This window comes from Cyprinodon tularosa, unplaced genomic scaffold, assembly GCF_016077235.1.
Source record: "Cyprinodon tularosa strain WSP-4 unplaced genomic scaffold, ASM1607723v1 ctg508, whole genome shotgun sequence".
Taxonomy (NCBI): domain Eukaryota; kingdom Metazoa; phylum Chordata; class Actinopteri; order Cyprinodontiformes; family Cyprinodontidae; genus Cyprinodon; species Cyprinodon tularosa.
In genome coordinates, this window is record NW_024039239.1 from 1,103 (window position 1) to 28,753 (window position 27,651).

Genomic DNA, 27,651 nt, shown 5'->3' on the forward strand with positions numbered 1-27,651 from the left:
GCTCAGTGGCAATGATATTTGGCGCCAAACAGTAGTGAATATTGGAAGTTCAGTTTAATAAAATCCAAGTCTGTGAATAGTTCCGTCTGAAATTAATGAAAATAGTTGTTTTAATGGTTATTGAGTCAGATATGTGGCGATAATGTTTGATATATCTAAAGGTTTTTATCTGTTCCTGTGTAAATGGGTTTGGCTGTAATTTAGGGGACAGATTCTAATATAGGCTATCTGCAAAGTGGGGACTATAAATCAACTGTCACGGTTGCTAAGTGACAGAGCGTAGGGCGGAGAATGCCACTGGAAGGGTAGACCTGTTTGAATCCACAGCAAAAACTCTTCCGGTCTCCTTATTTTCAAGGATCCAGTCCAGGTAGCCCGCGTCCTTGGAGGAGGCAGCCCATAAATTCGAACACAGCCAATAATTCTTATTGCCACATTGTCAGAATGACACAGAAAAAAAAAGAAAGAAAAAAAATGACAGAAGTAATTAAAAAAATCTTATAAAATAAGATATTCACAAATGTGAATAAAGTTAAACATATAAATGTGTTTTTTAAAATATAATTTTTGTCAAAATAAATGTATGTACGCATAAATAATGCGTGGTGCGATACGTCATTTCCAAACGTTGCCAAACAGTGTGAGCGTAGCGCTGTTGAACGCGCCCCGCTCTCATTGTGCAGCGGAGGAAGAAGCTTCGGAAGGTTCGACGACGTCGGTATGAAATGGCAGAAAGTGGCCGCGCCGCGGAAGCACCGAGACTAGGCTGCGTAGGAGCTGCATGTGTTCACCGTGGAGCCCCCGGCCTGCAGGTCAACTGATAGCTAACGACTGTTAGCTCTTCGGCGGGGAGGGGGGACGGGGGGGAGACTTGGATTAAAGACCACCAGGATTTCCTGCCTTTAAACACCCGTCCAGCCTGCGTCTGACGGAGGCAGCAGGCGGCGGCTGCGCGGCGAGACTCCTGGAATCAACCGGACAGGGGTGAGCTCAGTGGTCAGCTTTCATAGCCGTGTTGTAGGTGTTAAACTCGGGAGGGTGGGGGGGAGTTAGGTGTGTGCTTAAACGAATATAAATATTCAGGCAGGTCTGGCCTGGAGGAGAGAAGGCAGCCAGGCTCTCCTCGGCTCCATGTTTCTGGCGGAGCTACGCTCCTTTAGCTCCACCTCAGCGTAAATAAACCCCCGCTCCTGTTTTTACTCCTCCAGCTAATAAACGCTGAGCCGGAGCGGAGCGGTGACCTCCACTCAGTGATGTTAAACACTCAGCAGCAGCTGCTGCCTTTGAATGCAGCCTGATTCCAGCTAACATCAAGTTGACTAACTTGGAACGTGACCTAGCTAACATGCTAGCTCACTGACTGCGACACTTTAACAGCAGCTTCCTCTGGAACAAAACAGCCTCCTTTTCTAACCGCCTGTTTTATTTGGTAATTAATCAGCCCTGAACTCTGACTGTTTGTTTCCTTAAAGGAGAAGTCCGCTCACATTCTGAATTCAAACTTCTGAAAGCACTTTAAATATGAAACTAGAAAAAGCTGTTTCGGAGAAACATCAAAGTGGGAATGCTTTTGCTGAATGAAAAAAGCTGAAATTACCTGAAGAACATATGAAAATGTGATAGGAAGTCATCAGAAACTTCAAACTGCAGAAAACAATTGAATCATCTGAAGATTTTGTAGGGTAGAATTATTTGGCAGTAAAATGGCAGAAACAAACTCATCTTAAAAGCTGCACAGCCAAACCATACATGATATCAAAAAATGTCTTGAATGTGGGCACTAGAAGGGTCTTAATATAATGTCTCTCAAGTTTCTAGAAAAATGTATAAAGAAATTTTGAAGGGGGGTTTACCTACTTTCCAGAAACATGTCAGGCGTGTTATGAATTAGCAGCAAACAGAAAAGCGTAATTCCTGTCCAGAAACAGAGCAGAATGAAACCAAAGTTCACAACATAGGCTGAAAAGTATGAAATTAGCTGAAGTAGAAAAGAAATTACAAAGAAAAAAGTATTAACATTTTGAAATCATATGTGGAAATGTCAAGACTTGGCAAAACAATTGGAAAATTATTTAAAATGTGTCGGTTGATCAGCATAAAGAAAACAGTGTCATCCTTGGAGGATTGAAAATCTACAAACCTATGTGCAAGACTGACCATGAGAAGCAGAGGAAGGACAGAGAGAGAAGCTTATAGAAAGAGAGCTAATACCACTTAAGGAGCTGAATTTATAAAAAAAAAAAAACTAACCTGCATAATACGAGCCGCTGTGGTGATGAAAGCACAGTTGGCAGGCTTAGGCTGCATGTTACTAGGTTAGCAGATGCTTTATTACAGTGTAAATCTTAGAGCCTTATTAAGAAATGTAAACTGAGGTGTGTGGTCAACAGGCCTTGGTAGTGTAATTTGAAGAAATTGGTTGACTTTGGGTCATAGCTACAAGCCATACTGCACAATGAATGAGTGTGCATAAGGAAGAGGCTTTTATTTTGAAGGGTCCCCGGAGTCTTATTTTGAAAGTCTATCAGGGTTGCGTGTGAAGGGAAGGGTCATGGCCAGTAGTCATATTGTATCCACTTCCTAATGTTAAATCAGTGTTGTCTCCCTCCATTAGATTAAAATGTGCTGTTTAAAGTGGTGGAGGTAAAATCCTTTGAAGCACGGTTACCTTGACAACGCTTAACGAGCCAGTCAGTGACAGAGAGACATGCGCATCACTTGCATCACTTTCGTTCCTTTCCTCTCAGGCTTTTTTGAATGGGAATAGCAGCTTCGAACAAACGAGTGCTGAAGACAAACCGTAAATGGTATCTAAAAAATTCTTTCAGTCTAAGCGAGAGCTATCCTTTGTCTCCAATTGGGATAACGTTCATGGCTGTAGCTCATTCACAGCCTTAATGGGAAGGAGAAATTTAAAGGTTTATAAATCCTGCTGGTCTCATTAAATAACATGGAGTCACATGGTAGAGCAGAGCTCTCAAAAGCAAAACTTTCCCTCCGAACAAACGAGCGGTGAGCCAAAACCGTAATAGATATTCAAAAAATTCTTTCACCGTGAGCGTCAGCCATCTTTGGACTACAACTGGTGTAACTTTCATATTTCTACAATATTTCGTCTAGGCGTGGTGACGATGTAAAAAAGTGTATAATTGTCAAAATCTTGATTTTGGGGTTCGGACAGATTTGTTACCCCCGAACAAACCTTTTTCCTGGCTAAACGATAAAAGATATCAACACACTTCCTTCAATGTGAGTGCTAGGAAGGTCTGAGGAACAACTTCCACAAGGCTCATGTTGCTACGTCGAACGGTTCCCGAATGGGAGCGATACGAAAAAGTCTGTTTTTTTTGAATTTTCAGTTCGGATTTTCAGAGAGCTCTCATTGGATTTCTATTGGGGAAGTGTGGACTTCTTCGTGGTCTGGGCCAAACTGTCGGAAAACCGTAAATGCCACACAAATTAGGGTTACATTTTCTGAATCCTGACAAAAATCCCTACATTTTGATGTAAAATTTGTCTAGATAGAGTAAAAGATGAGCGAGTGAGTTGAAGCTGTTCGGCATGAGTGAAATGTTTGAAAACGCTAGAGTGGCACACTCTAGCTGCTGAACATTCCGTCCATAGACTTCCATTATAAATTTGAAAATCTTAAAATTTTCTTCTAAAGTTTGAAGCTTCACTGAAGCAAAACTGTAAAAGTTAGCAAAAAGCTGAGTTAAACAGTAATAGCAGAAAGATACGGAAACATTTTAAAAGTTGAATGGTGTTTCTAGCTGAAAGTATGCTGAAGTAGTTAAAGGGCAAAGTAGCTAAAGTTTTAGCAGAATTTTTGAAGTTTTACATGCATTTCAATGGGGCAAAAAATCGCAGAAAAAGCTGAATATCGCGAAAACTACGAACAACATCTTTACCAAAAGTCATAGCAGAATTCTCCTGAACAAGCTGAACGTTTTGATACCAAATTTGTTTAAATCAGCTGAAAACTGTTGAACTAGTTAAACGAAGAAAAACCTACGGAATAATAATAATAATAATAACTAGAAAAAAGCTGTTTCGGAGAAACATCAAAGTGGGAATGCTTTTGCTGAATGAAAAAAGCTGAAATTACCTGAAGAACATATGAAAATGTGATAGGAAGTCATTAGAAACTTCAAACTGCAGAAAACAATTGAATCATCTGAAGATTTTGTAGGGTAGAATCATTTGGCAGTAAAATGGCAGAAACAAACTCATCTTAAAAGCTGCACAGCCAAACCATACATGATATCAAAAAATGTCTTGAATGTGGGCACTAGAAGGGTCTTAATATAATGTCTCCCAAGTTTCTAGAAAAATGTATAAAGAAATTTTGAAGGGGGGTTTACCTACTTTCCAGAAACATGTCAGGCGTGTTATGAATTAGCAGCAAACAGAAAAGCTTAATTCCTGTCCAGAAACAGAGCAGAATGAAGCCAAAGTTCACAACATAGGCTGAAAAGTATGAAATTAGCTGAAGTAGAAAAGAAATTACAAAGAAAAACTTTAATCTTATCTGGTTGAAGAAAAAATTAGTAGCTTAAGGATGGGAAGTAAAATGTTGAGGACGATTGTATTGAATAAGTATTAACATTTTGAAATCATATGTGGAAATGTCAAGACTTGGCAAAACAATTGGAAAATTATTTAAAATGTGTCGGTTGATCAGCATAAAGAAAACAGTGTCATCCTTAGAGGATTGAAAATCTACAAACCTATGTGCAAGACTGACCATGAGAAGCAGAGGAAGGACAGAGAGAGAAGCTTATAGAAAGAGAGCTAATACGACTTAAGGAGCTGAATTTATAAAAAAAATTGAACCTGCATGTTACGAGCCGCTGTGGTAATGAAAGCACCGTTGGCAGGCTTAGGCTGCATGTTACAAGGTTAGCAGATGCTTTATTACAGTATAAATCTTAGAACCTGATTAAGAAATATGCACTGAGGTGTGTGGTCCACAGGCCTTGGTAGTGTAATTTGAAGAAATTGGTTGACTTTGGGTCATAGCTACAAGCCATATGGCACAATGAATGAGTGTGCGTAAGGAAGAGGCTTTTATTTTGTAGGTTCCCTTTAGTCTTATTTTGAAAGTCTATCATGGATGTGTGTCAAGGGAAGGGTCATGCCCAGCAGTGATATAGAATCCATTTCTAAATATGAAATCACTGGTTTTCCATGTTATTGGGTGAATAGATGCTGTATTAAAAGGAGCGTAAAAAGGAAGATTTTTATTGTGAAAATTCACCCCGGGGGATTTTTGAAAAGGTCCCAAAGAGTCTAATAGAAACAAACGGGTTTTAGTTTTTTGGGTTTCATAATGCTGACCATTTGCATAAATTTTTAAACGCGAGTATTAAATATAGAGGCTTTTTTTGTGTGGGGTTTCCCGGGAAATCTTTTTTTGAAGTCTACCCAGGGTTGTTTTGTTGAAAAAGGGTCAGACCCGAAAGTAAATATTTTATAATTTTTTCCAATCATTAAATCACTCTTTCCCCTGTTTTAGGGAGTAAAATAAGTGGCAAAGGGAAAGGGTTTTATTTTTAAATTTGCTGGGGGGGGTGGTTTTTTTAAAAACCCCCTAGAGTAAATTTTAAAAAAAAATGGTTTAGTTCGACAAAAATGTTGCCCCCTAGCCGGGAAAAAAAAAATTATTTTTAAAAATTTGGGGGTTTTAAATTTTTAAGGGTCCCCGGAGTCTTATTTTTTAAAGTCTATTTAGGGTTGGGGTGTGAAAGGGAAGGGCCAAAAGGGGGCCCGTAGTCCCTAATAAAATCCTCCCTAATGTTAAAATCAAATTGTCCCCCCTTTCATTGATAAAAAAATGCTTTTTTAAAAGGTGGAGGGGAAAATCCTTTTTTAAAACGCGGTACCCTTGGGCGACGTTAACGAGCCTTTCCCGTGAAAAGAGAAACATTGCGCTAACCAAATTTCGTTTTTCCTTTCCTCCCCCAGGATTTTTTGAATGGGAATAAACAGCTTTCCCCAAAAAAACCCAGTGCTGGAAAAACCAAACCGTTTTTAAATTTTTCTAAAAAAACTTCTTTGTCAACAGACAGCTATCCTTTTCCCCCGATTGGGGGAACCCCTTTTTTTCTGGGAAAACCTTTATTCAAACCTTTTAAAGGGAAGGGGAAATATAAAGGTTGGAGAAATCCTGCTGGTCTCATTGAATAACATGCAGCACAACGGTAGAGCAGAACTCTCAAAAGCAAAACTTTCCCTCCGAACAAACGAGCGGTGAGCCAAAACCGTATTAGGTATTCAAAAAATTCTTTCACCGTGAGCGTCAGCCATCTTTGGACTACAACTGGTGTAACTTTCATATTTCTACAATATTTCGTCTAGGCGTGGTGACGATGTAAAAAAGTGTATAATTGTCAAAATCTTGATTTTGGGGTTCGGACAGATTTGTTACCCCCGAACAAACCTTTTTCCTAGCTAAACGATAAAAGATATCGACACACTTCCTTCAATGTGAGTGCTAGGAAGGTCTGAGGAACAACTTCCACAAGGCTCATGTTGCTACGTCGAACGGTTCCCGAATGGGAGCGATACGAAAAAGTCTGTTTTTTTGAATTTTTAGTTCGGATTTTCAGAGAGCTCTCATTGGATTTCCCAATGAGATTTTGGATTTTGGCCCAGACCACTTCTTCGTGGTCTGGGCCAAACTGTCGGAAAACCGTAAATGTCACACAGATGAGGGTTGCATTTCCTGAATCCTGACAAAAATCCCTATGTTTAATGTAAAATTTATCTAGATAGAGTAGAAAATGAGCGAGTGAGTTGAAGCTGTTCGGCATGAGTGAAATGTTTGAAAACGCTAGAGTGGCACACTCTAGCAGCTGAACATTCCATCCATAGACTTCCATTATAAATCTGAAAATCTTTAAATTTTCTTTTAAAGTTTGAAGCTTCACTGAAGCAAAACTGTAAAAGTTAGCAGAAAGCCGAGTTAAACAGTAATAGCAGAAAGATACGGAAACATTTTAAAAGTTGAATGGTGTTTCTAGCTGAAAGTATGCTGAAGTAGTTAAAGGTCAAAGATGATGAAGGTTTAGCTGAATTTTGCTGAAACCTAAGAATTCTACATGCATTTCAATGGGACAAAAAAAACGCAGAAAAAGCTGAATATCGCGAAAACTACAAAAAATATCTTTACCAAAAGACATAGCAGAATTCTCCTGAATAAGCTGAACGTTTTGATACCAAAATTGTTGAAATCAGTTGAAAACTGCGGGACTAGTTAGAGTCAGAAAAATTAAAAGTGAAAAACAATAAGTGGGAATGCATAAGCATTTTTTATTACATCCTGTTCAATAGATACATTCTTTTTAATTCAGAGTAATTTTCACATGAATGTGCTTTACTGGAGGCATCCATGTTTGTCAAAGAACACTACTGCCACCTACTGGTTTGTGACGTCACGGTGCGGTAACGGCTGTTGATCAAGTCCCAGTGCTCAGGGCGTGCAGGTGGCGCAGTGGTTAGCGCACAGGACCCATGTATGGTGGCCTTAATGGCAATTTATGCTTCTGACGCATAGCCTCTGCAAACATCATCAAATCTGTCTCTGTGCGTGACCTCTCATCCCGAGCAGAGGTTCTAGAACCGTTGTCGCGCACCTAAAAAAAATCCTGACTATGCGTTGGACGGCCACAAACCCGCACAGACCTCAAGCGGAAGTGTGCAGACAAAAAGCAGCTGTGATTGGTCCTTGGTATGCCTTTCTGGCTGTCTGTGTGGTCGTCCTTCTCGATTCGGTGCCGGGGCGCGCCATTTTTAAAAACCAAGGAGTAATAACAATGGATAACCTCGACGAAAGGTTAATTGTTTTTTTTGCCAGTTCGATTAACAGAAACTGTTCCTCTTCAATCTCTGTAACTGTGATCTCTTGCAGACGCACCATTCTTGTTTTGGAAGATAAACACTCCCGCCGGCGCCAATCTCGTGACCATCTGCCGAAGTTGTTACGAGTTCTCGAATAGGCTCCCCCTAGTGCTTTGGCGTTAAACTGCTGTGCGTCCCTAGAGATACCAGACCAACAGTGCAGTAGCATACCAGCAAAACTGGTGTGCGACCAGACCCAAGCCACATTTAATGTGTGCGGTTGCAGAAGTCTAATCTGCTCTCTAGTCCTTGTTGCGGCTGATCCGGGTTTCAAATCCGACCCGTGGTCCTATATAGGGGTGTAAATAATAATTGTTTTGTATTGATGCATCGATCCAACAGGGGACTATCTGATGCATCAACACGTCCACAAAAGTATCAATTCATGTTTTTTTTTTTTTTTTTTGGTCTATTCTTATCCATTTGCTCCTGGACGTAATTCTGACTCCCGTGCTGCAGAAGCGCTAAACCTATTTTGCGTTCCTACCGCGCTTCCTATATCCACTAGCCTCCTATATCCACTAGCCTCTTTCCGCTCGCACACACTCGTGTAAACAGTAGGCAAGACAGACATGGTGGAGGAAAAAGAAGATGGTGTATTCTTGAGTATCGAATATAATCGAATCGTTGGGTCGGGAAATTGATATTGAATCGAATCACCATGATGAATATAATTTACACCTCTAGTCCTTTGCTGCATATCACTCCCTCTCTCTCATCCCCCCTTTCCTGTCAGCCTACTGTCCAAAAAACGAGCCACTAGTGCCGTTAAAAAAAAGAAAAAGTGCTGTATCTGGTGTTTGTCACAAAGCTCTATTATCCAAGTCATCTTGAAAACATCCATCCATTTTCTGTCACGCTTTATCCCAGCTGGGGTTGCGGCCTCTCGCCGTGCTGTCTAACGGCGAGAGGCAAGACGCAAGTCCATCGCTAGGCAACACAGAGACCCATTCACGCACGCACTAACACCTAAGAAGAATTTAGGAAGCCAGTTAACCTAACAGTAATGTTATTTGACCGAAGCCAGAGTACCCGGAGAGAACCCATGCATGCTGAGGGATGCCCCATACAGAAAGACCTGGGGCGGGAATCGAACCTGGAAACTTCTTGCTGCATGGCAGCAATGCTACCCAGTGTGACACTGCTACAGCTATAGTTAAACTGACAATGCCTACGTGCATGACAGTTGGATGTTGAAATGCAGGCATCCCTAAAGTGGGTCCTGGAGGGCCGCTGTCCTGCAGGTTTCAGAGGTTCCTGCTCCAGCACAGCTGATTTCCATCTATAGTTGATTAACAGGCTTCTGCTGAACTGCAATCAGAATCAGCTGTGCTAAAGCAGAGAAACCTCTAAAACCTGCAGGATAGTGGCCCTCGAGGACCCACTATGGGGATGCCAGTTGGAATACATCAGGTAAAAGTGAAAAAACAAAGAGTTATTTCACCTTTCTGATTCCTGATCCTCCACGGACGGGTTGGTCGTTGGATTGCCAACTTGAAGAGGGAGGATTTGCCATCGAACTTCTGGCCAGAGAAAAAACAGGTAATATGTAGCCAACATTTGGAAGAAGAATGTTTTCAAGATGACTTGGATAATAGCGCGTTGTGACAAACACCAGATACAGCACTGGGACTTTATCAACAGCCGATACCGCACCGTGATGTCACAAACCAGTAGGTGGCAGTAGTGTTCTTTGACAAACATGGATGCCTCCAGTAAAGCACATTCACATGAAAATTACTCTGAATAAAAACACTGATCATTTATTGAACAGGATGGAATAATTTCATATTTAAAGAACTTTCAGAAGTTTTAATTCTGAATATGACTGAACCTTTCCTTAAATATGGCTGGCACAATAAATCATTTATAATAAAAACAACCTATTCCCTCATGTTATGGAAAGATCCACCTCATGCAATAGAAAAATCAGGTTTTTAGAAAAAGGCAGCTTATTAAATAGCCCTTAGTAGATTGATAAGAAAATCCGCTTTAGATGAATGAATTCTTGGATATGAGGATTCCCAGTAGTTTGAACTGAGATAAGTTCCAGTGTGTTCCAGTTTCCAATGAAGTCTTACTGTTTGACTATTGATCTTAACCTGCTTGTGTAGAGGTGTTTTGGCTCTGCCCGCTGCTGCAGGCGTCTTCTAAGCAGCCTGCTGTCAATATCTGACTCCTGCACCAAAAAATGAGCCAGAGTTTCAGAAAGCGCATATCTGTGCCTGAAGAGGTCTAAAGATTAGCTTGGTGGGGTCAGCCTGCTGTCATATGTGCTGCGCTCCTCCAAAGAAACGGCTTTAAAACTCAGCTCAGATCAGACAGAAGTTTATAAAACCTCCATAAATACGAACGTCTCCCCACCAGAGGGTCTTTCATAAGGCTGATCGACACGACATCCTGAGCAGCAATCAGCAGAACATCGACAGGACGTCTCATAGGTTTCACTGCTGTTCTTTTATATTGTGGTGAATTTTCATCTTTAATCTTCAGTGATCTTTTATTGACCCAGATTCTGATGCTGACGATAAACATGAACATGTTGATGACGGCCTCCTTCTCTGCACACAGGAGGGTCGTTCATTACAGGCCTGAATGAGCAACACGTCCACTGAAGCCAGACGTACACTGTACGATTTATTTTGCCCTTTTCGGGCTGATTCTCCTGTCGTGCGAGAATTTTCCTATTCTGCCGACTTTCAGCCTGATGGTGCGTCGGGTAGTGTACAGGGAGTAAAGAGGGGACGATCTGCCTCTAACGACTACCTCGCCATCAGGAAGTGTAAGGTCGGGAGAAAATCAAACTAGAGATGCACGATATTGGGATTTTGGCCGATATCCGATATGCCGATATTTTAAAACTCATGTAGCAGATAACCGATATCGATACCGATGTTAAAGCTGGACAAAAATAAGTAGTCATTGAAAATAGCAGTTTTGTTATCCATTTCTGACACTTTGAAAAATAATATACTCAAATATATTTTCATATGCTGATATCAAATAGATTTTTAAAAACGCGGTATTGATCTATTTTACTTTCAAAATCTCGTGAAATTTCATCGTTCTGTTACAAACTCTCGTGATATTTTGCAAATTCTTGTGAGATTTTGTTAGTAAAATAGATCGATACCGCGTCAATATATCAACATATAAAAATATGGCAAAATTTCATGAATTTTCGGGGGATTTCGTAGCATAACGATGACATATAGCAATATTTCATTAGTAAAAGAGATTGATATGGTGTTTTTAAATGGCAATATATCAGCATAGGAAGATATTGTGATGTTTTAATGTATCTATATTTTTTCCCTAGTCTTTAGAAGTTTTTAAGTCTGTAAAAAAGAAGTTTTTGAGGAAGAAGTAGGTTTTTTTTTTGTTTAGACTTTAGAAACTCAGAAGCTGATCAAATATCGGGTTAAATATCGGTGGGGTGGCCGATGTCCGATATTCAGTTTTAAGGCCGATACCGATAGGGAGCCGATTATATCGTGCATCTCTAAATCAAACACGTTGAGCTGCGTTTCCCCATCAGATACGGTTTCCCCTGCATCTCTGCACAGCACAGGCTGCACGATTAACCGCGCACGCGACAGGAAACGCGCATGCTCGCTAAAGGCGCGTAACAGCCACCCTGTGCTCGCGTCTCAGGGGAACTACGGAGAACGTGAATGATCAAATGATAGCCTATATGGAGAAATGGAGAAATCTGGATGGATGGATGGATGGATGGAGAGATGGATGGATGGATGGAGAGATGGATGGATGGATGGATGGATGGATGGATGGATGGATGGATGGAGGGATGGATGGATATCTATCTATGCATCTATCAGCTGCTATTCAGCTGGCTTTTGAAACACACGGCGAGAAGGTGGGGGCTGGGTGGTGAGGGTTACGGGGGCGAGAAACGCTAAAGTAACGCAATAGTTACTTTTACTAGTAACTAGTTACTTTTATTGTGGAGTAACTCAGTTACTTTTTGGGAGAAGTAACTATAACTAATTACTTTTTCAAAGTAACGTGTCCAACACTGATAATCAGCCTAACTGAACACTGATGTTTATTTTTTGGTTTTTATTTTTTAAGCCCAGTGTTGCTTTTTCATTCTCTGTTTATGTGATGAAAAATGACATAATGACAACTGTTACACAAGTATCAATGCAAACAGAAAAAGAACAATTGTTGCTTCAAGTGATCTAAAGGATATGGAGTCTTTTTTGTTCCATTATTGTAAAAAAAAAAAATAAAAATTGGAAAGACTTCTCAATCCAAAGTAGATTTACTAACTTCTGTTTTCTCAGGATTAATTTTCAGTTGTTTTTCTAACATTTAATTTTTCATTTATTTTACAGATTTTATATTTTCAAAGTCTATTCTTAATCATTTTCTTTTTCTGATTTAGCTTTAACAAATTTCGTTCTTTTCAAATGACATTTTGCGGATTTGCTCTTCTCTGGGGGCGGGCTTCCGTCTGGAGAGACCCGTTCCTATTGGTCTGCTGGACATTAGCAACATTTTTATTAGCCAGCAACGAGTTTGGGTTTGGACTGGAAGTGGATATTTGGAAAGAATACTATTTGTCAAACTAAATCTGAACAAAAAAGAAATGCAAGAAAATAGGTTTTGTAAATATAAAATCTGTAAAAATAAATAAGCATTAAATGTGTGAAAAAAAACAAACTTCACTGCTTAAAACAAGAATGAAACTAAATGAACTCCATACTTGTGCAGAGAGGCTGAAATAACGAGTTTATTTAGAGTCTATATGTGAAACCACAGGCAGCAGACACGCAGTGCAAACATCAGCTCTAATCGATGTGGTATTTTCATCTTAGAGGGGTTTCAGCTGCTGAGACAAATTAAGCTGACAGTTTTCACTCCTCTTTAAAAAAAGAAAGAAAAAAGACCGAATGTCACATGAAAGGGTGTTAATATATGAAGTTATTTTAGGAGAACAGAACATGCTGTAGTCGAAGCATCCTGGAGGTTAAAGATGCTGAAAGCATCAGAATAAAAGCACTGAGGTCGGCTCTTCAGAATATATTACACTATAGAAATGAATTACATTATAGATTTAATTCATAGAAGTTTGTGTTCCTTGTGTCTTGCTCTCTTTTACTAAAGAGTTTGCGTCTGCTGCATCAGTTTCTACTCATCCCTCCTCTTCTCCTTTACTGTGCGTTGTGAGGATGGAGCCGCTGTGTCAGGAACCTACCAGGGTTACGTACATCAGCGTCTAGCTAGATAACCTGTAAGTATAGATGAGATTTGGAAAAACGGGTTCGCTTTTAAAGCCAAATGTGACCCTAAACTTATGGAATCAGAAAGGTGAAATAACTTTTACTTTTTAACTTTTCCCCGATGTATTGCAGCATCCAGCTGCCATGCACGTGGGCATTGTCAGTTTCACTATAGCTCTGGTGAATTTCAATGGTGAAGTCCTCTGGAAATCTTCAATAATTGTTGTTGATTGCAGATGTGTCTAGTAGTTCCCATTGATTTTGCTTGTAAAGCGGGGAGAATGGCGCTAGGCTTACCGCACCGTGACGTCACTGCTGGAAGATGGCAGGAGGGAGGGGTTACTATATTTGGGGGAAAAATGGCCGCTCCCAGACTCCCATTGAAAATTATTTTACTTTTTTTTTTACTGATTACAGGTGCTGGTCATAAAATTAGAATATCATGAAAAAGTAGATTGATTTCAGTAATTCCATTTAAAAAGTGAAACTTGTATATTATATTCATACATTACATACAAACTCATATATTTCAGATGTTTATTTTGTTTAATTTTGATGATTACAAATGACAACAAATGAAAATCTCAAATTCATCATATCAGAAAATTAGAATATTACTGAAGACCAATAAAAACAAAGGATTTATAGAAATGTTGGCCAACTGAAAAGTATGAACATGAAAAGTATGAGCATGTACAGCACTCAGTATTTAGTTGGGCCTCCTTTGGCCTGTATTACTGCAGCAATGCGGCGTGGCATGGAGTCGATCAGTCTGTGGCACTGCTCAGGTGTTATGATAGCCCAGGTTGCTCTAATAGTGGCTTTTAGCTCTTCTGAATTGTTGGGTCTGGTGTATTGCATCTTCTTCTTCACAATACCCCATAGATTTTCTATGGGGTTAAGGTCAGGAGAGTTTGCTGGCCAATTAAGAACAGGGATACCATGGTCCTTCAACCAGGTACTGGTAGCTTTGGCACTGTGTGCAGGTGCCAAGTCCTGTTGGAAAATGAAATCTGCATCTCCAAAAAGTTGGTCAGCTGCAGGAAGCATGAAGTGCTCTAAAACTTCCTGGTATGTGGCTGCGTTGACCCTGGACCTCAGAAAACACAATGGACCAACACCAGCAGATGACATGGCACCCCAAACCATCACTGACTGTGGAAACTTTACACTGGACTTCAAGCAACGTGGATGAAGTGCCTCTCTTCTTTTCCTCCAGACTCTGGGACCTTGATTTCCAAAGGAAATGCAAAATTTACTTTCATCAGAGAACATGACTTTGGACCACTCACCAGCAGTCCAGTCCTGTTTCTCTTTAGCCCAGGCAAGACGCTTCTGACGCTGTCTGTGGTTCAAGAGTGGCTTGACACAAGGAATGCGACAGCAGAAACCCATGTCTTTCATACGTCTGTGTGTGGTGGTTCTTGAAGCACTCACTCCAGCTGCAGTCCACTCTTTGTGAATCTCCCCCACATTTTTGAAGGGGTTTTGTTTCACAATCCTCTCCAGGGTGCGGTTATCTCTCTTGCTTGTACACTTTTTTCGACCACATCTTTTCCTTCCCTTCGCCTCTCTATTAATGTGCTTGGACACTGAGCTCTGTGAACAGCCAGCCTCTTTAGCGATGACCTTTTGTGTCTTGCCCTCCTTGTGCAAGGTGTCGATGGTCGTCTTTTGGACAACTGTCAAGTCAGCAGTCTTCCCCATGATTGTGTAGCCTATAGAACTAGACTGAAAGACCATTTAAAGGCTTTTGCAGGTGGTTTGAGTTAATTAGCTGATTAGAGTGTGGCACCAGGGGCCATCAATTTTGAACCTTTTCACAATATTCTAATTTTCTGATATGATGAATTTGAGATTTTCATTTGTTGTCATTTGTAATCATCAAAATTAAACAAAATAAACATCTGAAATATATGAGTTTGTATGTAATGTATGAATATAATATACAAGTTTCACTTTTTAAATGGAATTACTGAAATCAATCTACTTTTTCATGATATTCTAATTTTATGACCAGCACCTGTAATGCGAAATTCATTAAATCACTGCAAACGGATTAGTTTTAGGTATAAACAATGATCGATTGATTATTCCTTGCTGACCTTAACAGGGCTAAGGAGTAGAGATTTATATGAACCTCATGAATCAGTTTTTTCTTTTAGCAGTTAGTAAATCAGTGTTTTTTTTTTTTCCCTCTAAATGACCAAAAAGAGACGTGATTTTACGCCTGTTAAACTACAAAAATCTACGTGCAACGTGTCCCTGATAAGAACGGGCAAAGATTGTTTCTACAGCTTTTGAATTCCTATCAGTGTGTTTTTGTTTTTTTTTAAGATAAACCCCGGCGGTTAGCCTCATTCTGTAGGGTAAGATGACTGTGCTTTGGCTCTTTAGCGATGTGAACACATTCTTCTACTCTGCCTCAGGACGCTTAGATGCATTTCTGCTCTGAGACGAAGTAAATATGGCAGGACAGGAGGAGGAGGAAATGAAAAGCATCAAACTGTTTTCAACCCTTCCTCTTATTCATGTGTTATCTTAAAAAATCGGTGAGGTTTTAACTTAAGTTTAACATACATGTAAGGTTTGCTAAATAATCTAAGGCTTACGGCAAAAACAACATCGCCCCACTGATGAGCAAATGCAAGAACGCCTAAAAAAAGCTCAGAGAAATGCAGGATAGTTTAAACGGCGACGTAGTGAAGCATAATGTTACCCGAGGCATTTAGCCTGGTCAGCAAACATGAAGGCAAAGACATCAAGTCATGTTTTATACATGGAAAATTGGTAAAAAAAGAAAACACACAATCCAGAAATGAACATTTGAAAAACGGTCTTAATCATAAAAATGTTTTTGAGTGTAATTTAGCTGTTTTCTTAGATTTTGTTTGCAGGTTAAGTAGTTCAGTTTGTTCTCATCAGGCCAGAGCATCTTCTGCATCTAAGGCAGGGGTAACCAATCAAAAATCAGTCGGGTCAGAAGAAAGAAAATCATCAACCAGTAAAGGTCTGGAGACATTTTTACTTATAATCTGTTAGTTTAAACAGAATTTAACACTGAAATAAAATTAGGTTTTTATGCATCCATGTTATAAATTGAATTTTTAAATTAAGAATTGAAAATATTTCCATTTTAAAATCTAAATTGTTTTGAAGTTGAGAACATCAATCTTTCAGTTTGGTATATAGACAATTTCCTGACTCACCTTTTTTTCCCCTTCTTTTTTCTGTCTTAATGAAAGCAGTGGGCTTTAGGCTGCCCTGCAAGGCTTTAATCCTGGGTTTCAGCTCCTCTTTCCTTCATCTTTTCTCCTTTTTTTCTGTTTTTTCTTTACTGTTCTAACATTGTAACTAGTGTTGTCACGATACTAAACTTTTCAACTCGATACTGATACTAAGTAAAATATTCGATACTCGATACCATTTTCGATACCACAAGAATAAAAACAAAGACTCTAAAATTCAACAGAAATATTTTCATCACTAAAAAAAATACAATAAATAAATAAAAAAAACAATAAGAATAATATTTTGAGGTTGTTTGCTGTGCACAATATTAAGCAAGCTTTTTAAAAAAACATACTTGGCTATGCTTTGCAGATGTTTTTCAGTCTGAAACTGAAAAATGCACAGAATTATTAATTATCACAGTGGTCAGAAAGTGCATTTTCCACTATTCTGCACTTTAGATGGCTGTATCGATACTTTTGAAATTGAGTATTTTATCCGGATACAACGTTTCAGTATCAATATTTTTTTGAGTATCGATACTTTTGACAACCCTAATTGTAACGTCCATATAATCTGTAATAATCTCTGCATAATTATAATAAAGCTGTTTATATGCATAAATCAAGCGGAACACTATGGCGATAGCCGTAGTGCTCCACTTGTGAAAGTAAAATCTGTTGGGCTCTTATTAGCATCAAGACAATTATTCTTATTCCCACATCACCAGACAGGACAATGCTAAAAAAAAAAAAAAAAAAAAATAATAATCATAAAATCTTTTTTTTTTTTAAGTAGCAGCAGCAGCAACCCAGACTGACAGCTCATTGGCTAATTTGAATTATATTCAGCCTGGTAACGGGCTCTCCGGATATGAAGGACAAACTCTGCCATATTTAAAAATAAATACAGAAATAAATAAATGCTCAATAAATGTATAAGCATACAATTAATTGCCAACAAAAAAGTGAGACATAAATGTATATAACTCTTAATTAGCTTCTTTATTTATTTGCCTTTGTAATATTTACCTTATTTATTTTTCTGTCCTTTATAATCTTCAACTTTATTTTTTAATTACTTATATTTTTAAGTATTTATTTATGTGCATGTTATTATATTTTTGTCTGTTTTATTCTTCCTTTGTATTTTTTTACCTTAGTTATTTCTTCGCCGCTGTTTATTTCTCTCTGCCTTTTTACATTTCTCTATGCATTTCTGTCTCATTATGCAAATGAGGAGGGGGTGTGTCCTAGAGAGTCAACTTCTGCTCATTGGTTGGCTTGGCGGTCCATCTTCTTAACTCACAGAGCTCAGAGTACTAAGTTAAATGCTCTCTTTTCTGTTGCTGTTGTTCAATAAAAGTACGTTTTAAGATAATTTGAGGCGAGAACCTTATACTTTTAAGCATCACCATATGGCCCATTCACAGATTTAATGCGTAATTTAAAAGAAAATGTGGCGAACTTGAGAGGACCGTGGCAACCAGCGGAGCTCCGAAGCTGACGGCAGCCAGGTCTAACCACAGCCCATCTGCAGCGGCCCTCTCTCGGCATAGCCGTGTGTGAAGCGTGTTGGTTAGCATTTTACTACATCGGTTGAATCTACAGGAGGAGAGTCTGATGTCGAGTCTGAAGTCATTAGAACTTGAGTAGGGACTTTGCCAAACTTTTCCAAATACAACAAAAAATCGCCATCATAGCCTGGCTATAGACCTGGCTGCCGTCAGCTTCGGAGCTCCGCTGGTTGCCACGGTCCTCTCAAGTTCGTCACATTTTCTTTTAAATTACGCATTAAATCTGTGAATGGGCCATATGGTGATGCTTAAAAGTATAAGGTTCTTGCCTCAAATGATCTTAAAACGTACTTTTATTGAACAACAGCAACAGAAAAGAGAACATTTAACTTAGTACTCTGAGCTCTGTGAGTTAAGAAGATGGACCGCCAAGCCAACCAATGAGCAGAAGTTGACTCTCTAGGACACACCCCCTCCTCATTTGCATAATGAGACAGAAATGCATAGAGAAATGTAAAAAGGGCATGGAGAAATGTAAAAAGGGCATAGAGAAATGTAAAAAGGGCATAGAGAAATGTAAAAAGGGCATGGAGAAATGTAAAAAGGGCATAGAGAAATGTAAAAAGGGCATGGAGAAATAACTAAGGTAAAAAAATACAAAGGAAGAATAAAACAGACAAAAATATAATAACATGCACATAAATAAATACTTAAAAATATAAGTAATTAAAAAATAAAGTTGAAGATTATAAAGGACAGAAAAATAAATAAGGTAAATATTACAAAGGCAAATAAATAAAGAAGCTAATTAACAGTTATATACATTTATGTCTCACTTTTTTGTTGGCAATTAATTGTATGCTTATACATTTATTGAGCATTTATTTATTTCTGTATTTATTTTTAAATATGGCAGAGTTGGTCCTTCATATCCGGAGGGCTTTACCGTATTAACAGGAGAAGCGACGCAAGTGAAGTTAGACACTGTTGTCAGACAACATGCAGTAATTTATGAATGTTTTTAATCAGGTTGGGTCAGGATCTGGACCCTGGTCCGCTAATCTGTGACCTCTAATCTAAGGTTATGTTGTGTAGTGTTATTCATGAATTTCTTATAGAATCACTTTTTTTATGAATATATTTAGGCAAGTTGGCGTTTCTTGTTATTACATTGATAATAATTTTTGCCATCAAAATATCGATATTTTTTAATGTTACAAAAGTAATAAAGTCTTGTTCAGGATTCCAAGAACACTATTGGCTTGAAATGCTGATTATAAAAGTATTTCACGGAGTGGCATATAAAGGGTTAAAGCTCATCTTTTTCCCTCTCTCCAATCAATGCCAAATGGATTTTTTTTCCACCTGAGCTGTGGCTCTCTGCATCTCCTACAGAGCTACTATGGACCTCTTGGCTGCTTCTGCTGCCATCATTTGCAGTAATCTTTGTGCTGGACTAGTTAGGACTGAGAAAATTAATTTTCGATGTGGAACAACAGAGTCTTCAAAGACTTCTTCAACGTTAAAGCTATCTACAACAAACGTAGCTACAGCAGCATTAACCTTAATTACCCTTTAGGATAATGAAAATATTGTTGAGTTGAATCAAATGAGTAAAAGTTGTCTAATTTTAATGGTTTTGGAGCTTTTTTCCTGCTCACTTCCTGTCTGAGCTGCTCCCAGGGTTGGCAGGGGTTCAGATGAACGGGTCCATGCTCCACAAGAAAGGAAAAACAACTAAAGAAGTGGGCACCTATGAATAGAGGGCTGGGAGAAGAGGAAAAGCCTTCTGTAGGCTAACTGATGTTAAAAGGGAAGGGGTGGGGTCAGACTCCACTGCATGCCTATACGTTTTCAGTTCAACGCTCCAAATCCTGCTAATGATTTGTCATCCCTGCTTCCTGCTTCCTCTCTGCCCCTGCCTGGATCCCTGCTGCAGCGTTTAGGTTTCATGTAGACTGCATGTGCAGCTCTTCAGGGTTATATCATACCATGGTTTGGAGGCGCAGTAATCTCTATAATTGATGCGGATCTCTTTTGGATTGCATGCTTGGCCGGGTTGATTTTCTGTCCTTTGAATTTAGTACTTTTTGCCGGTGAGTGAACACTTTAATTGAGCCAATAGGATGAGGCTTGCATTTGCACATGTAGGATTGATTATATTTCCAACAATTCTCGTCAAGGAGTAGTTTAATCTCCAAAGAAGAGATGGGATCTAGCCGAGGCCTCAAAATATTAAACCCTTAAAACTCTGCTTGTCTGACATGTTCTTTGGCTGACTTATTTCTCTTTTAAAACTAAAACTGGAAGCATGAAGCTTTGTTTGTTTCCCCTCAAATTTCTGGTTTAACTGATATTGCAACAGATTACAGGACTTCATGGTTCAGACTTTCAGTATCGATTTATTCGTTTTCTCACGGGTCTGATCTGCTGACACGGATTTTCATCCTGGGGGGAAAAAAACACCTTTACACCAGCAGTAAAACGCAACAAGAAATTTTCCATAGGAAATAAAAAGATTATGGTTCATTGTTCTTTTATCGGCTAGTGCTGCTTCCTGTCGGTCCGTGTCATGTGACCAGTTTTGCACGCTCTCACTCGATAGCTTTCTGTTTCACAGACGGCTAAGAAAAAGCAGCTGAAATTCATTTTGTTGTAAACTAAATTTGAAAAAAACATGTTATCTTTTTCCAAACGCGGTTACCTGAATTTCCAGTGAAATGTTTATAACCGACGTAGGGATGTTCCAGTCCAGTTTTGACGTCAGAAAATTGTTTAGATATTAGCCAAAAAAGCTAGCTAGTGTCAGAATATAGCAGTTTGCATCTAAAATCTCCAATATAGGCCTGTTGAAAGAAGCTGTCTGCTGAATCGTATCAATACGTCTGTAAGGACAATTGTCAACAGGTCGTATCAAAACAGTGGATGCTATTTAGCATTAGCTCAGCAATTAGTCAGCTGAAAACAGTCAGCAGGAGTTTCTGCTTTTAAAGTCAAGTCAAACATCTTTTGAAACAAAAGCTAAAGCTATGCGTGTTCTCTGTCTGTGTCTTCCTCCTCATATTGGCTTTTTCATATGAATGCATTTGGAAAACATGATCCCTTCTCGACCCACAGTGGGTTCAGTCCGGCTCTGTGCAAGAATGTTTTTAAGAATAAGGCTGAGAAGCAAATATAATATATTAATAAAAACTTGGGGCACTTTTTTTAATTGATTACAGATTAGTGAGGCTTCTAAAATAACTGCATAAACAAGATGAAGAGGCAAAGAAAAGAGTTAATTGAGCTTTAAAGTTCTTAGATTAAGTAGGTTTACTTTGCAATTAAAAGGATCTTCTGTTCTGTTTACTGTCTTACAATAACCTGTTATTAATGATGTTTGGGTTTCTTAGCTACTGACCCAGAACCTGGAACCACATACCTTTCACACAGCAGGAGCCGGGACTCGGCTTGTAGAACAGGTTTTTGTATACTTTGTGGTTTTCCGTGTTTCTTTTGCTTCAGAGTCAACAAAACCCAAAACATCACACAAGTAGTTAATGGAATTATAACACATTATAACAGTGTTCCCAATAATTGATTAATAAATCTAATAAAGTGGGAATGGAGTTGTAGGAGCACTAGCTGTGTTTACATATTTCATGTTCAGTTTACGCCTGGAAAATATACTTCATTTTAAAAAATCAACACTGTCAGCTTCTTACTGCCTGTGAAGCTGCTATAGTGGTCTGCTGCTCTAAGGAAAGCTAGAGAATTGTAGAATGAAGTAGAGTGAGGGAAAGTGGTCCCTATGTCCTCCATGAGCCTATGCCTATAGCAGCATAACTGTAGAAATAGCTCTGGATTACCTGATAAGTTGATTTATATTTTAGTTCAAGCCTGTATAAATCACCCTAATGTTAATGCGTGTTTGATTTTAACAATAGTAAAGTTGTTAATTAATGTACCTTTTACCCCACTGGGTAAAGTTTCATATATGTTTTGAACAGCAAGACGTAGTTGGTCAGTTGAAATTAATTTCTGGTTCAATTTAAAGATGATTGTAGTAAAATTAATTTTACGACAAGAGGAGGGGCCCAGAGGAGATGTTTAGGTAACGTTTGGAGATGCTCAGTTTTCTTTATTGTCACATGGTTCTCTTATGTTCTGAGGAATATAGAAATGATAGTGATCTGTAAGGCCATGCATGCTTTATACAAATATTCATTACGTGATAGTGGAGAGCAGCAGGGAAGAACAAAGCGTCCCAAAATGGACTGAAATTATAAAAGTTCTTTCCATAATTGTTCAAAATTATCATTATGCTCGTGTCACTGAAGGCACATCATTTTTAAATCAAAGTGAAGGATGGAAATATGCTTTTTATTCTGGACATTTGGTGGGATAAGAACTTCATGGCAAGGTTAGCTTGAGAAAAAGATAACCTTGTTCCATGGTGTGAATATGAAAAATCACACGTTCTGACTGCTTATATTTATTAATAAAACATTAGTTATACCAACTAATGAAATATGGAACATATAGGCCGTTTCTCAGTTCACAAGAACGCGAGTACAGAGTCGTGTTCTCGCCAAGCATGTTCTTTAAATCAAATGAACATTATGCCAAATAAAACTAAAAACTCGCCATCAGAGCCAGCTGGACTTCACTCACGGCTATGCTATGTTCTCGCCTCAAATGATCTTAAAACTTACCTGGAAGCTGCTGCTGCCGCAGTGCATGCTGGGACAGCTGTCAGTCTGGAGAACGGACAAGTCTGCTCTGATGCATGCTGGGAAAAGAGGGAGGGGTGAGAACAACGTCTGGGGACTTTGTCCGTTCTCTGTCTTCTTGTTCTTGTGAATTGGAAGAGTACTAGGGCTGAGGCTGATGAAATTTCACGAGGACACAAGAACGCACAAGGACACAGATTGAGAAACGACCATTGATTATAATAGCTATGACATGTTAGCATCTACTGGATGTCTTTTTGGTTTTTATATCAAGACTAACGCTTAGATACTAAACAAGCAGTGCAAAATATATTTTTTGACTTGCTACTGGGCAGAATGTTGAAATGTATAGTTGTGCTTTTTGTCTTTTTATTTCACCAAATGTTGTAAAAGAACCGACTTGGAGTGAAAAAGTACATACTTCTAGCCTGCATGCATGGATCTGGATATTAGCTGCATCTCTTCATTCACTTCATTGTGACAACAAACCCACTTAAAACCCATTACCGCCACCTGAAGGCGTGGAGGGAGAAATTATGTCTTCCTCTCATTAAAATGTAACGCAACAAATTATTAAGAGCCTCTGACAGTTGGAAGTTTTTAAATCAGGATTATATTGAAAACACAATTAATAGTCCTTGGGTTTGGCAACCTCACCTTTATTGAGAAAAGAGTCTAACAAACCGATGTTACCTGGTGAATCAGCCGGTCAGTGCTCTTCTTTAGTGACTGGTTGATGGAAAGAAAAGTCATAACTTTTTTTTTTTTTTTTTTACCACTAGAAAGTGATGATCAAAGATTCTTGCAGTTGTATGTTAAATAATCATTGGTGTACTCTAAATAAGGGGGCAGGTAATTCCTCAAACAGCAGATAATGTTACCTGTAAAAGTTTTCTTTTTAATAACCTTAACTGTATGCCTCCCCCGCTGCAGATTTCAAGAGGCCTGCTCTTCTTGCATGCCAAGGCGCAGCGTCTGACCAAGGTGTCATCATGAACCGGAACAAGCGTGAAAAGGAGTATTACAGCATAGATGTGGGGGATTCAACTTTTACGGTCTTGAAGCGCTACCAGAACCTCAGACCCATTGGATCTGGAGCGCAAGGAATCGTCTGGTAAGTTTGGGGCGTTTGATGTCGATGAAAAGTCACTTTTTTTGTGATGCTTAAGGTGGCTGCATGTTGGAGTAGCTCTGCTAGCTTGACTCTGATACTCTCTCTCTCTTTTTTTTTTTTTTAAATAAAACTTTAGCTTCTCCATTTGTGTGGATCACAGTTCGTTTTGTTTTCAATGTTTTTTTTTTTTTTGTGTCTGGTCTTGAATTCACTGAAACTGGATGGATTTTTCCTTTTTGGATATTCCTTACTTACGCGTTTTAATTTGATTAATTTCACCTTAACTTGATTTAACCAGCGGGAAAAGGCTCAAATATGTGAGAAACCCGGAGGGTTTAGGGAGGTTTGGCAGTTAACGTTACTAACCTTTGAAACACATAGCGGCTAGTTAAAAGTACATTACATGCCTGAATGGTTGTTAGCACTAACGGTTAGCACTGTTTGCTGGCTTTATGAGCTGCAGCTCCTGAACCCATCCATTCGTAAACTGCCCATGAGACTCCAAGGACTTGTAGCTTTGGAACTGTTCGCGCACAGCCGGCCGTTAGCCACCTAGCATAGCGAGCCCTGCGTCGGATTGTTTACATTTTTACCATCTTATTAAAACTCACCCATCCATGTATGATGGCGATTTCCTTCATGTACATCACTTCGACATCTCGTACCCAACCACATGTGAACTGGTTGTGAGCCTCTAGACCCTTGTACGCTCTCATTTCCTCAAGAGTGTGCAGAGGGTTTTCACTGAACACCGGGTAATGAACTATGTCACCGTGCTCTACATTTGGCCAATCATCTGGATTAGTGCTAAACAAGGCACTGTGGAGGGCATAGGGGTCCATATGGTCGATCACGGAACATTTCCTCAGATATGTTCCATGATCTGGTGGCTCTAGCGTGCTGGGATACTTATCCATTCGTGAAAATATATATGTGATATAGGATAATATGCCACCCAAGATGGCGGACCGGGAGCTGGCCAGTGACGTCACTGAAAACCCCCTATTTTTCTGTTAGCAGAGTTACCAAATATGACAGTTTTTAAAGAGGTTGAACGCGTTTGAAGCTTCTGGATCAAGCATATTTACAGACAGAATGTTTTTTTAATTTATCTTAATTGTAAAAAGTGTATAATAAGGTGTAATTACACTTTCTTCTGCTCCAACCACAGACATTCACAACTCCTGGTAAAGTGTCTGAAGTTTGCTCTCATAGATCTGTACTCTACCAGCATCTCTCTTCATTTCTGCCCCACTGTTAGCATATGACTGCAGCTAAAGAACTACAATTCTATTCAGTTTATTTCTATAGCTCCGATTCACACCACATGTCGTCTCAAGACACTGTACAGTTCAACCAGATCATACAGTCAGATTGACTCAGTTTTCTATCTAAGGAAAACCAGTTAAGTTCATCGACTTATTGACTCTTCAGCAATCCTTCACACTAAGCATGTAGCGACAGTGGAGAGGAAAAACTTCAGAATGTTACTTGGTGTTTTATATCTTTAATATGTGACCAAAAATATAAGCAAAAAAAATCACAATTAGGGCTGCAACTAAGGATTATTTTACAAATTGATTAATCTGCAGATTATTAATTTGTTTAATAATCAGATATCCAAAGGTTCCTTAAAGAACAGTTTTTTATTTTTTACGGAATTAAACGAGGTGAAACTAAAACTTTTCGACTTGAGGAATTCTGGATAGAGCAGATTGATGGACAAAACGTTTTTTTTTTATCTTAAATGCAAAATATTGATTTTTTTTTTTTTACAATTGAGATATAATTCCTCTAAGTGGGTTTCTCTGTCAGCTAAAGGCACGTTTTACAGTCTCTATTCTCCAGTCGGTGATTACTCGATTACTAATTTAATAAATAATTGATTGTTTCAGTCCTAATCACAATTAAGCAATTAATAGTTTCTTCCCTATTTTACCTACTTGGCTAATATTGGCTGCAGTTATAATTTTCTATGCACTGGTATGGAGACCATGTATTGCTCAACCATATAAAGAAAATGTGAACCAGCAGGTAAACTAAAAGATGAGATCCTCAGACATTAAATCAATGTTTTAACTGCGCTTTCCTTCCTTTGTCGTGTTTCTCCCATCAGCTCGGCGTACGACCATAACTTGGAGAAGAACGTGGCCATCAAGAAGCTGAGCCGGCCCTTTCAGAATCAGACCCATGCCAAACGCGCCTACAGAGAACTGGTGCTGATGAAATGTGTCAACCACAAGAACGTAAGGGCTCTGCTCCTACCGTCCACACTGATGTCACTGATTACCAGAATATAATCCACCAGATACAGACTGAAGCTATGGAGTGAACTTTGTCCCATTATTGTTTCAAGCAAAGAACAAGTTTTGTAAATGGAAATTGAAAAAACAGATTACTCAAAAGAAAAGGCTATAATAGTAACTTTTTGTTTTCTCACATTTTACAAATGATATTTTCTTTTAATTTGCAAATGCAGATAACCTTCAGCCTTCCTGTAGAGTGAGAAGCAATGATGCACTTCCCTTGGTCTGCATCGATGTTAGCAACAACATTTTATTGGTCAAAAGGGAGCCTTTATATTGGCTGGAAGTGAAAAGAATGCCAAACTAAACTAGAATCTGTATAAAAATGTAAAGAAAGAGTTTGTCAAAATAAAATAAAGGCAATTAAAAATATATAAAAGCAATGATTTAAGAAAACTGCAAAGTTGTTTTCAATACTTTTTGAATAAAGGAAAAGTCCGGTCAGCAAGGAATAATCAGTGGATCATTATTTATACCTTAAGCTAAAACGTTCACAGTGATTTAATGAATTTCGCATTCATCAGTAAAACAATAAAAACAATCATTTTCGAGTCTGGGAGCGGCCATTTTTGCCCAAATATAGTAACCCCTCCCTCCTGCCATCTTCCAGCAGTGACGTCACGGTGCGGTAAGCCTAGCGCCATTCTCCCCGCTTTACAAGCAAAATCAATGGGAACTACTAGACACATCTGCAATCAACAACAATTATTGAAGATTTCCAGAGGACTTCACCATTGAAATTCACCAGAGCTATAGTGAAATTGACAATGCCCACGTGCATGGCAGCTGGATGCTGGAATACATCAGGTAATAGTGAAAATAAAGAGTTATTTTCCCTTTCTGATTCCTGATCCTCCACGGACGGGTTGGTCGTTGGATCGCCAACTTGAAGAGGGAGGATTTGCCATCGAACTTCTGGCCAGAGAAAAAACACGTAATATGTAGCCAACATTTGGAAGAAGAATGTTTTCAAGATGACTTGGATAATAGCGCGTTGTGACAAACACCAGATACAGCACTGGGACTTGATCAACAGCCGATACCGCACCGTGACGTCACTAACCAGTAGGTGGCAGTAGTGTTCTTTGACAACAAATATTGCCTCCAGTAAAGCACATTCAAATGAAAATTACTCTAAATAAAAAACACATCATTTATTGAACAGGATGGAATAATTTCATATTTAAAGTACTTTCAGAAGTTTGAATTCTCAATATGATTTGAGTTTCTGGATTACATTTTTTTTCCTTTTTTCAAATTCCTATTTCATAAATTTGTTTTTGTTTTTTTTACATTTCCTTTTACAAAACATGTTTTGTTTTCAAATTTTATTTACAAATTTTTATTTTTTCAAATTTTCTTCTGCAAAACTTTGCTTGAAACGATAATGGAACCAAAGTCTCTCCATAAGCATCCAGGGCGATGAACAAACAGGAATCAGCAGAAAGGAGGAGATGTTTAGATGGAACATTGCTGACCCTGAGGGAAACTCTGGAAAATGTCAGCCGTCACAGTGCATCCGCTTAATTAGACTGTATCCGTATGTATTTTAAGACATCATCTGCTGATATGGGCTCTGCTCAGGGAGACATGATGTATAAAGTCAGCTGTAAACCCAAAGGAT

At 38.8% G+C, this 27,651-nt stretch overlaps 1 protein-coding gene across 3 annotated transcripts in view; it reads left to right on the forward strand.

The window, feature by feature from the left end:
• The first annotated feature begins 653 nt into the window (after positions 1-653).
• The window catches only part of LOC119795289 (mitogen-activated protein kinase 8), a 51,955-nt gene continuing 24,957 nt past the window's right edge, over positions 654-27,651 (forward strand). Inside the window, exons 1-3 of one of the 3 annotated variants that reach the window (XM_038303196.1) lie at positions 654-984; positions 23,541-23,721; positions 25,838-25,967. In XM_038303196.1, the coding sequence (XP_038159124.1) occupies positions 23,600-23,721; positions 25,838-25,967 (252 nt within the window). In that variant the 5' untranslated portion in view covers positions 654-984; positions 23,541-23,599. The remainder of the gene's footprint in view (positions 985-23,540; positions 23,722-25,837; positions 25,968-27,651) is intronic. The other 2 variants (XM_038303195.1, XM_038303197.1) reach the window with 2 other exon arrangements.